The sequence below is a fragment of the Thermobia domestica genome, chromosome 8, assembly GCF_964235325.1.
Source record: "Thermobia domestica chromosome 8, izTheDome1.hap1.1, whole genome shotgun sequence".
Classification (NCBI taxonomy): Eukaryota; Metazoa; Arthropoda; class Insecta; order Zygentoma; family Lepismatidae; genus Thermobia; species Thermobia domestica.
The window spans coordinates 26,518,448-26,530,559 of NC_137461.1; the positions used below are offsets into that span (position 1 = coordinate 26,518,448).

Sequence of the window (12,112 nt, forward strand, 5' to 3'; positions counted from 1 at the left end):
AACACTTGAGAGCATTTCATAATTTATATGACGATGAGCCAAATAAGAAGCCAGGGGTGGTTGGTCGTCAAGAGGAAACATTTTATAATGATGATCTTATGAAATTGGTCACACACTGACAGAGCGATGATGTGCAACATATTTGTTGTTTTCTTAATATCAATATTTCTAGTAAAGTATATGAATTTCTTTGATAACGATAATTTCAATGGTTTTCACGTAAATACATTAGTGGCATTACTTTTGAAGGATGCCATCGCTGACTTTTATTTCATTCTATTTCTATAAATAATAACTGCTTCGTTGATTGTGGTTTGATATTCCTTTGAGCACAGAGGTTTTATGAGACTCCATTTACTACCTAAAACGAGATCCACAATCCACGTTGAACACCCCTTTCAGACATTGAACATGAAATGCGTACCATACAAAACACACGTATTACGTGAACTCTACATGACGTAATGGACTACGTTAACGAAGAAATGGTATTAAATCAGATTCATGTGTAACTGTATTCCTTACATGTTATTTCTTTCAACGACAAACCGTACTATATACCCTAAAGTTATAGTGAGACAGAACTGAGTGTGGCTTTACCCACATCTGTATTTGTCAGTATGCAGTCAACATAATATATAACAACAAAGTAACATTAATTTAATGCACTATGAAATTCAGACCTTTTAGTAAAGTTCTCTACTTTTTAATACATTATAAATCTGTGTTCATAGTTAGTAGGTAAACTTTTGTACTGAAATGAGGCACAAAAGTATGAGTTTCGATATCGATACATATGTCAATCTTGTGAGCAGATCGATCATTGTTCTTTGTCGTCGTAGTTATATGAAAGGTTTAAGGCCTTCATATTTATACTTCATCATGTATAATGTTGATTTTTTGTGTGGCTTTTCAGGATAAGATACGCAACAAAAAGATTTATGACTGGTATTTTTAAGTAACTGTTTAGTTCAATGCAAACACTGACTATATAATTCACCTCCATTGTAAGTTTAGCATTGCCATATTCCATTAGATATTACTCTTCTGATAACTAAGATTATGAGTAGTCAACTTGAGCACAAGATTCAATTCATGACGACAAATTGTCTACAAATAGAAATTCAAGACAACAAGTTAAGAATAAAGTTGGATAAATAAAACTTTTCTAAAACACCTTAAATATTATTTATTGGTTACAAAACGATACAGTATGTAACAAAAAGTATAAAATTGAATTAAAAATTAATGAGATCATCCATATACAGTCTAATATTATGAGCATTAATTGTTATACATTTAAGTATTAAAAATTATTTGTACTTCTCTGCTACATGTACTGTCAAACTACAGCTTCTACATAATATGGTAATATTAACGGAATAAAAAATCAGTTTTCAAAATTGGAATATATAGGAAGTTACACACTATTTTCTAATTTATTTTGTTAGTGTGAATTTCTTTCAAGGTGGAATTGCACCATAATGTGAGAAATACCATTTAGACTTTGCGATTGATATGCATTACAAAGGACTGAGTAAATTCCCCATATCCAGATCTACCATCTTCTTATAGGAATAGCATTTACAGACAAATATTGAAGTAATTGTAGTAATTGTACTTCTGAAAGTAATTGCTAACTTCTTAGGAGGATTACCAACATCTCTAAAAGTTGTGTTTCAGTAATAATTATAATAAGAGAATGGCTATTGTAAGGATTAAAGCAGTTACTTCCTGATGACCAAATATGGTGTCACAGGAAACCTTCTCGCTCCGATCAAGCCCTTGAAGAACCAATATAATGCAAGCGTGAGTGGGAAAGGGATGGTCTCTAAGACTTAATTATTGTTGGGAGTGGAGTCATCAATCAATGAGTTACATTAGTTAATGCCCATGTGAAAATTGCTCTGTAATGCACTATTACTATACAGATATCGATTTCGTAAATGGCTGGATTAAAGACTAGACAGAATCATCAATATATGCATTAAAAATGTCTCCCTTGTTATAAGATTGAGTAATTTTAGGGTAAGCATGGGCTTTTCGCTTAACCTAAAGAAGTGTTACTATACTCAACAAACATTTTATTCTGTTTTTAATTATTTGGATCAACTTTACATTTCAATGTTGATTACATTGTTGAAGGTTTTTAATGGATAGAAACTTCAAAAGTTAAAGTTTTAGAGAAAACTGAAAGTATATGATCCTTGATTGTATAGTTTAATATGACCTAAATATTCAGTTCTTATGGATTCCGTGAGGCATTACAAAAGGAATACTGTCTGAAGCTTATATGTCGGTAGGTGGAAAGTATTTGATAACAGGTGATAGAGACTTGAGACACAAGACACGTGTTTATTTTGTGTAGACGTATTTTGGTAGAAATTCACATAAGTAGTATGTGTATAGCAAGTATGATCGTGGTGTTAGGATATTTATTAAGAAATATTTGTACATGCATAATTTTTCTACTGGTAAGTTACAGGGTAGAGTTACTATGCCTCCTGTATAATGTATAAAGTTGGCACAGAGGTACAACTCTGTTTAGTTTGTATAGAAATAAATGTAAGACCAATCAGACCATTGGTGTTATTACATTTTTGAATTCGGCATTGCTTGGTTTGGTGATGAGATGTTTGTTGGAAGTTAGAATACTTACTAAATCTAATTAAACTTCAAACATTTAAAAAACAATTTAAACCCATGAGATTCCTCCTAATCTATTAGTAAAATACTATTTCTCAACATGTAATTTATTTCTTTCCATAACCAGGACCTGTCCCGTAGTTCGGCCCGTAACCGTATCCGGGTCCGCCACCGTAACCGTATCCAGGTCCATAGCCTCCTCCGTATTGTGATCCATACATAGGGCCTGCACCATAGCCAGCCCCGTATCCATTGTTCCGGTAACTACCTCCACCACGAGATGACTGTCTGTTCCTGTTATATCCGCGCTCCGAGATCTTCACTTTTCTACGAAAGTTGCCCGAATCACGTCCACTCTGATATCCGTAGCCACCACCGCTATTTCCATATCCATATTGAGGGCTCCGCTTCACCTAAATGAGATCAAACAGCGGGTGTGATTTTGTTCTAAAGATATTTGTATCATTAACTGTTGATATATTTAACGCGCTTTCCATAATTCATTCCCTCAGCATTTTATCCACTTAATAATGTATGAAAGAGGTTATACCGTGATGAAAATATAGCGCCGTTCTTTCCGAAATGTGTTCCAGTTTATTCCCGAATCAGAAGTAGAATTTCACAAAAAATTACACTCAAATCAGTGAAGTATATAAATTACCGTAGTTAGCATGCATGATATCAAGTTTTAAGACTAAGCGATTTTGCGTTCTCGACTTTTACAATATAGCATCGTAACTGATCGTAAGAATTAAAGGTCTGCTTCTGCATAAACATTGACGTAGAAATGAAATGGATGGACAGCAATGAGTTCGTGAATTAGCAGATCAACCGGAGAAAGGTTAAAGGAGGAGAGGTTTTGTTGTAAGTTCCCAATGTTGATGATAGCTAATTTTGGACGAATATATAGAAGATCCATTGTTTGCCATTAGTACAAAAGAGGTCATGAGAACTGCACAATTTGATTTAATAATTTGTTCTTCTGTATGTTAGTTTATTCTTGAAAATGATACGGATTTTCTCAAGATTGTGTTGTAGTTTACAATCTTGGATTATCATCACATTCATAATTTTATTTTCACCTTGAAACCGAGCTTCAGTAACACAATATACACTACTAAAAGTATTGTATTCCATCACTTTTGGGTATGTATTTCCGCATTTATCATTTGACACAAAATGTAGAGCAGGAGCAGTATTTTCAGAAGTAAGAAGCAATCCATTAGTCACAAACGATAAGCAACTATTGTCATCATGCTTAGTTGCATATCAAACATCTTCCTCCTGCTGCAGCGAAACATTTTCTGACGAGCCCAGAAAAATGAAGTTAAGCTTGCAATTCGATAAGATGACAATGTGTAAATTCTTTCTATTATATCAACTTATTAACGGAATAAAAGTATTTAATCCACTTATATATTCTACATGCATTTCTTAAGTTCTTGTACTTCAGAAACACACAAGGCTTCTGGAACCTGCCTTTAAGTCTGACCGGGTTTCACTCTCCTAAGTTCATCACTCTACAGACTCTGTAAGTCATGTCGTAGCAGCGTTGTACCTATTCAACATACAACTGTACAAATTCAATTTTACGAGCTCAGCACCAGCAACACTTTTCTGAGTTTTCTTTATTCCACTGATTTCTATCTTTTACCAAATATAAATAACTTTTCTTTTACAGCAACTTCGGAGGTAGATCTTGCAGCTTTTCGCTAGTTCTCCTACATAAGTTTGAAGAGTGTAAATCATCTCAATTCAAAACTTATCAATTGATACATCAATTTCACTTGTAAGTTCATGTACGTTTTCTTTCATTTGTCGTACATATAGTTGGTGGTATCTTTTTGTAGTTTCTGTTTCCTTTTTCTGCATTTTTATGTTATATAAATGAGTATTATACAAAAGTTTTATGATTAAATGTTATATTACAAATTTATTAATGATCTCAAAAAAGTTAATATAAAACTAAAGTATGTGTATTTTCTATTATTCTCTATATACATTAAAACGAATTTAATAGCCTCGTCCAATACTGCTGAATATATTTTATTTTTGGTATATGAGTGGATTCTAGCCTATGTTATAGTTTCATCACATTTTCGGAAAGAGAATGGAAAGAATAAAAAGGTGGTATGTTAAAACAATCGAAAATGATCACTACTAGTATCTAATCTACAGCGTTTTGGGTCACTGAGATGAATAGTAACAGTACTAATGGCGTTTAAGTCCAAATTCATTCTCGTTGGGTATTCTAAGGAGTAAAGGAGTTCAAGTAGTTTCTAACAAACTTATTCTTTTCCATATACCAGTTTAAGAACGGGCTATTCAATTAGTTGTTTGGATTTAGGAGTAGTAGCACATCGTACCATATTTCAATTACCATCCTTCCGGTATTGTCATTTTCATGAAATTAAATACAGGGTGTCCTATTTAAAACGCAGGTTGGAATCAGGAATAGGGTACGTTTTGAACGGAATAAAGTAAATGTATAAATGATACACCAATTTTTAGCTTGATGCATGTAGATATTTTCAAATATCAAAGCAGCTAATGCAGGCCACGTGTGTACTTACGGTGTTGACAAATGCAAGTGAAAGTTGTAAAAAAAAATATTTACAAAACATATTAATCGTATGTCACACATGTGTATGGACATCCAGTGCACAAGTTTCAGCGCAAATTTGTGGGTTGGATCAGTAGTTATCGTAGTCGAAGAAGAACGGTTTATTTCCACCATGAACTTGTCCAGAATTCTGCCATTAATGGCATACCCGCGATAATATGGTTTCGGAAGTTTTACGCTACGCACTCGCAACACTGTCTGTGTTTAAGTGCAACAGCATATGTGTATCACATGGAATCATTGAAAAAACTAAATAAAAACACTGAAAAAATTAGGAAAAATAGCGTAACTTACATGTACCCTGCAACCCTCTGTGGAAGGAAGGGAAGCGTAGCCTAGCAATAGATGTTGAAAATGCCCGCTAGTCTCATTCAAAGATTCACACGTCTTAACATGTTGGATGCAACTTCACGGACAGTTGACAGGATCATTTCCTCAGTGGCTCTGCGGATGTTGGTTTTCAGGTATTGTACAGTCCTTGGGTTATTTGTATACACGATTTGTTTTCAATATCCCCATAACAAAAAGTCTGAAGATATCAAGTCGGGGAGCGACTGGGACACAAAATTTTACTTATTATTCTGCCACCGAAAAACTCAGTCAACATATCCATAGTTTCATTTGACGTGTGACATGTATTCCCATCTTGTTGTACTCAACAATCGTGTTCATCAATTTCAAGCATGGAAATAAATTGGGTGATTATGTCACGATACACGGTACCGTAAATTGTGGTGTTGAAAAAATAGGCCCAATTATCCGACGTCTTGAAGTTGCACATCACACACTTATCTTTTCTGGATGAAGTGATTGCTCGTGTAACACATATGGATTATCACTTGACCAATATCGTGAATTTTGTCTAATCACATACCCGTTTAAATGGAACCATGTTTTATCACTAAAGAAAACTTTGTCCAAAACATCCATTCCTTGCTCTGTGACGAATGAATTAAACCAACGACAGTATGTGATACGTGCGACCTTGTCTGTCTGCTTCAATTCTTGCACAGCCTGTACCTTAAATGCATGTAGGTGCAGCTTTTTTAAGAATGTGTGTGCCGTTGTTTTTGGTAAACTTGTTTGTGCAGCAAGTTTACGAACTTGCTTTCTAGGAGATTGCAAAATGCGATGCTCCACGTTCAGAATCACCTCTTCCGTAAGAACATGCGGTTGTCTGTTGTGTGGTTTATCATGTACAGATAACGTTTCGCGAAATGTTAATAATCGCTGAATTGTTGATATTTCCAGCACACCCTTATTTGGAAATCTTTCTTGAAACAATGCTATCACATTAGCACACGACGTTGATTCAAAAAAAAAAGTTCAAAATAAACACCCTCTCCTCTGTGGAGTTCCTCATGGTAACAAACGAACCTCTCACTACGACACAACACGAAAAACACCACACCAAGTAAGACGATGAACTGCACACTGCCTGTTTACTTCTTCCTTTGCCTATATTTAGCCTCTTCTTACAGGGTTGCAGGTGCACGTAAATTACGCTAGTTTTCCTACTTTTTTCAATGCTTTTATTTAGTGTTTTCAATGATCCCGTGTGATAAACAGTATCTAAACATTTTCTGAAATTTAATAATCATTCTATGAATATATTTCAGCTTCATTATAATCGTTATAATAAAATCGAAAGTGGTGTAAATCTATTATCACTTCCGGTTTCAATGTGAATTGAGAAAATATGACGCCATACAAACCAAACAACTTGATGTGTTATATACATGACACTACTAGTTGTTATTTTTAAATTTGTTAATTACATGTTGGATTTAGTAGCGTGGTTTATTGACTAACCATTTTTTTTTACGTTGAATAGATCTGGATGCTGTAGCTGAGTAGTAGAGTATTCATTCACCCCTCGTGCTAGAAATTCCTATTTGGATCCTAGGTCCAGTGAGTTTGTATTGGGCAACATCGTGTTCGTGTATTTTCTCGGGATTACCCCATTTTCTCATTCCACCAAATATTTCATCATTATACACTTTCATCAATCATCTATCTCTTTTAGCACAATGCTCATAACGAGGAGTCGTAAAAGTTTACTCCCATATATCATACCAAAGCCTTTTTTCTCCTCATTTCTGTGACCAGTAGTAAAGGATAACGTAAACAAAAGCAAGATAGATACTAGAGCATAAGTTAACACGAATCTTCTTTCATAAGCTGATACCTGTTCACTGCGCTCAGAGAGCCATAATTTCTATGGCAGTAGTTTAGGGACATGTTAAACGGTATGAGGAGAATAATAAAAAAAAAGGAGAATTTTTGACATAGCTTATTAAATTTCTTACAAACATGAAATTTTAAATATTTTAAATTCACTATGATTACAGATTTCATTAACTATGAGCTAACGTCTAGCATATAACAAGCACGAAAAGAATCTCGGAATTTTTAGTTACGAGAAATAATTCTATCCTAAAGATAACACGTGTACGAACAAAAATGTGACACTGAGTATGATCAAATATATCATTGCATATCTTAGTTGAGTAAGACCGTTGGTACTTTACTTCCACATGTTTCAAAAATGATGCTGCCTTAATATTATATCCCAATGAAAAACAGGCGTTCTGCTCGTGACTTTAGTTTCGTGTTCAATTCCTACTGGTCTGAATTTTCCACTTTGAGCTTAAGGCATTAGACTACTGCAAAATACTTTCATTAAGTGAAAAGAAATCACGTCTAAACGGTCAGATATAACTTTGATAGAAGATAATATGCTGACCACAGATATCGCTTGGGTATATTGCGATACGCGTTTACCTCTGATGCGTGCGGCCCCTGTTTCGATCCATAACCAAGTAAGCTTCTGGCGGACAACATTGTGTCCATGGGTTTTCTCGTAGTACTCCCTGATTTCTCCCACTTTTTCATTCTACCAATTCTACCATTATAATTCACTTCCTTTGATCATCATCTCCCTAGCATAATGGGCATATACGTTGGACGATAAACTCAAAGATTTCATTTCATATAACACGATTGTCTGTTGTAAAACCAGGAAGTTTTATTGTGAATTTCAGGATAAAATGTAAATTTAAAGTTTATGTAAAAGAAGTAAACGTATCACAGAAAAATAATTATCTTTATATAATTTCAAGTCTAATTGAATATGGTATATTTTGTCAATCTACAATACTGTTAGTTTCCCAAGAACTTTTTCATATTATTGCAATAGCTCTACAAGATGAATACATAGACTAGTCGTTAATGGGCTCTGCTTTGATGAGCGTCAAAGCTTCAATTCCCGGTTAGAAAGCTTTGAAATATCAGCGCATTACAGTTATCTGAATTCCACCTTTTATTTAGATTCGCATAATTCATAGCCTAAGGAACGCACTACAGCAAGTAGTTTTTTTCTTTTTTGCAAACATTACACCAAGCTGAAAACTCCAAACTGATTACCAATAACTCTGGAACCAAAGGTTTGTAAGGAAATGTTTTCGAAGTGAACTAAGTAAGTCGAAGTCAACTTTCGTGCAAAGTTCAGTCAAGATCAAACTAGTTCTGTAGATGAGCATCGAGTTTCTAACGTAAGTAAAAATCCAATTTAAATTATTCAAACTATTTACTGCCATCGTTGTTAAAAACAGGAAACACAGATAACAAACTAGGACATTAGTGGATGCAAGTACACAACCACCAATGGAAGGTTCTTAAAAACATTTTTTCTGGTTGATCGAACAACTCTTGAAACTATAATACTTTCACTTTCCCCCCTCATTAGCTGCGATTTCCAGATTATGGGAGATAGATTCATCAGGTAACGGTAGAGACTCGGAGTGACCAAGAATAAAACTGTGCGTCAAATGCATATCGTACCCCAACCACACAATAAAGGGAAAGCAATTGAAAGTGCCAAGGAATTAAACTAGTTGCTCAAATATACGTTGCGCTTATACAATGATCATTAAAACATAAAATCATACGTACTTATATTTGAAAGTTAGCTGTAGGAAAGTACTCATATAATATTTGGAAGAACCACTCTTGAATAAAAGTAGAGGACAACGTAGTAGCATGTCTGTCTCTTCAACATAAATAGCATGGAGTATCCAGAAACTTTCCTAAATTTTAAGAGTTCATATGTATCCACTGCGAAATTTGACAAGGATACAAAATAAATTCCAATGTGGCAAATAAAATTTGAAAACAAATTATAATCCACTGCAAAGAAATATTGTCAAAATTTGACATGGGACATGCATTGGAATTTTCTTCCAAAATTTCATAGAGATTTAACCTAAATTTAAAAGTTACAATTAAAATTTATGTGTGCATATACAAGCCAACAATGCTGCTAAAATGTAAATGTATCTTAGTCGAATTTGAAAATAGGAAACAAGAGTGTAAAAGTGTTAAAAATAATGAATGAGAAAAGAATAATTTTAGATGTTATTACAAGAGGAAGAAAACTGTTTCGACAATAGGTAAGAAGAAACCATCGTGAGGACGTGCTAGAAGGTAGATGGTACGAGAAAGAGGCTACAATTGATGAAGGAAAAACAGATAATTCGTATGTGAAGGCGAAGAGTTTAGCATGTCGAGACGAAGGAGTAAAAAAACGAAATTTAAACATAGAAGTCATTGACAATCTTCAAAGCGCGGATCAAGAGATAGTGTGCAAGAAGCTAGTGTCAGATTGCGACAAATGATTTGGCAGTAATGGCAGAATATATATGTATGTATGTTGTTGTTGATGATGATGAATAGTGAAATTTTGGGAGAATATATATGTATGTATGTTGTTGTTGATAATGATGAATAGTGAAATTTTGGGAAGAGGTAGACTATCTAATTTTCCTAACAAGGATAAATTGTCAAATTCAGGTTAAACAACTAAATATTAGACATAGAAGCCATGGATAATCAACATTTAAAACCTGTAACACATGAAAAGAAACAGTTGTGGAAATAACAGTTTCCCATGTCAAAAAATTCAGAGAGAGCCCGATGTTTTCTGCGTACAATAGTCCCAGAGGTAGTGAACGGCATAATTATTCAAGGATCAATTTTTCAGAAATTACCAAAGGATAGTCGAGGTCATTAAACTGAAGTGCCCGGCTTTTCGCACACATTGACAGTAAATATTACATTCTTATTTAATTTGAAACTATTCTTTAAGTTTGATTTTGAAGAACGACAATTTAGATACCTACCTGTATTATTTTGTAGTCTCTTGCAAGAACATTTCGTTTTATTAACAATGATTATAAAACGAACTCTTGTAATTACCGACTATCCATTCCAATTCATAATTCACATTAACAGGTGATTCTGATATATAAAAACGTTAGAATGTTTCTTGATATAATTAATCTCTATGTATTCTAGACATGAAAACAAAGTAAGCTTATTATTTTGAATGCAGAATAGGTATGGATATCTACACAGTTTCAGCATTTCTAATTCGTATATATATTCAAGTAGGTGATTATAGACAGTGCTTCTTTCAGTGGATAGCTTGGTGGATTGTAGATCTTTCCAGCATCCAGTTTTTGATAGTGCTGAACGTGGATTACCAGTATTTTTGCTGCACTACTTTCCATCCCCTCCTTACGTGTATTGAAATTACCCTCCAGAGAAGTCTTCTGAAATCATCACTGGCTATAAAAGCATAAGTTGTTTACCAGTTAAATCAATTCTTGAATTTGTTTTCTAGGATTATCCTCTTGCAAATACATAGGAATCATTCTTCATAAATGTTTGTTGTTAGTCTTGTACGAAAGAGGTGTGGTTTGTAATTTAAGTATTGTGTATCAACATAAAAGTACAAAATTACAAGAAGATACTAAAAACATTGTCAGACTAGTACCTCGCAAAATAAAGTTTTGCTTGCAGTCTCTTTACAAACAGTTTGAAAACACGCATTTGAATACTTTAGTAAAATGTGCCAAGTGGTTAAAGTAAGAATGTTGTTACCTTCAATTTATCTTACATAATTTACTTAAAAGGATTAAATTCTCTATAACACGTGAATAAATCAAACTACAAAGACGTAAGTTAGAGATAAGGAAACAGTTAACAGTGTGTAGAAATAAGAAAACATTCTTCATGAATATTTTTTTAAAAACCGAAGTAATCTCGGACTCCTGTCTTATTGTTCTGGCTACGGACATGCTGTGATTATGAAACGCAGTCAGAAATATGTAGTGTAACTCTGACAATTCTTTAGTGTAGAATGGTGTTATAGTAGTACTGTAACACGAACCGTCAAACAGTGATTGCCCTGGTTTTGTAGCGTAATGTGTTGTGATATTTATATATTGTGTGACACGAGACCTCATGAAATTTGAACCTAACTATCACGGTCATGTAGTAGACAGTACTATAATATTTACACTGTGAATGTGACACGCGCCATAGTTAACATGGAAAGTGACTGTCATGAGTGTCTACTATAGACTGACGAGCTATCTGTACTGTGAGCATGACAGCATGATAACCACTTAAACTAATAATTTCCTACTGAATGTTTTATGACATCACAGATTACTTCTCGCCTTCTTAGTGAGAGGGAAACGAGCTAGTAGGTAATTGGGCTTTGGTAAAAGACAATGGTAACAGAGAAGCAAGCATATCAATAGCGTAGTCAACGGCTCTGCAGTTATATATTTGTGTGTACACTATTGCACCTCCGCTGCCAACACTTACTTACCCTGCAATCCTTATGTTTGTGAATTTATCTCTGAATCATAGATATTACATTTGGATAGCAATTTCTTCCTTAAAACCTTGTCTTTTCTCAATCGTAAATCTATGAAAATATACGTTTTAATCCACATAAGTGTGATATACGAAAGTGAAGATTATCTCCATCTT

General features: G+C 34.1%; 1 protein-coding gene across 4 annotated transcripts in view; it reads right to left on the bottom strand.

Annotated features, from left to right (window-relative positions):
* The window catches only part of LOC145692802 (uncharacterized), a 55,482-nt gene that overhangs the window by 17,598 nt on the left and 25,772 nt on the right, over positions 1 to 12,112 (bottom strand). The window contains exon 4 of one of the 4 annotated variants that reach the window (XM_081768285.1): positions 1,184 to 3,059. The exons of the other annotated variants lie outside the window; for them this stretch is intronic. Within the exon in view, the coding sequence (XP_081624411.1) occupies positions 2,754 to 3,059 (306 nt within the window). The 3' untranslated portion in view covers positions 1,184 to 2,753. Of the gene's footprint in view, positions 1 to 1,183; positions 3,060 to 12,112 lie in introns of those variants that run through there. 4 annotated transcript variants of the gene reach the window in all.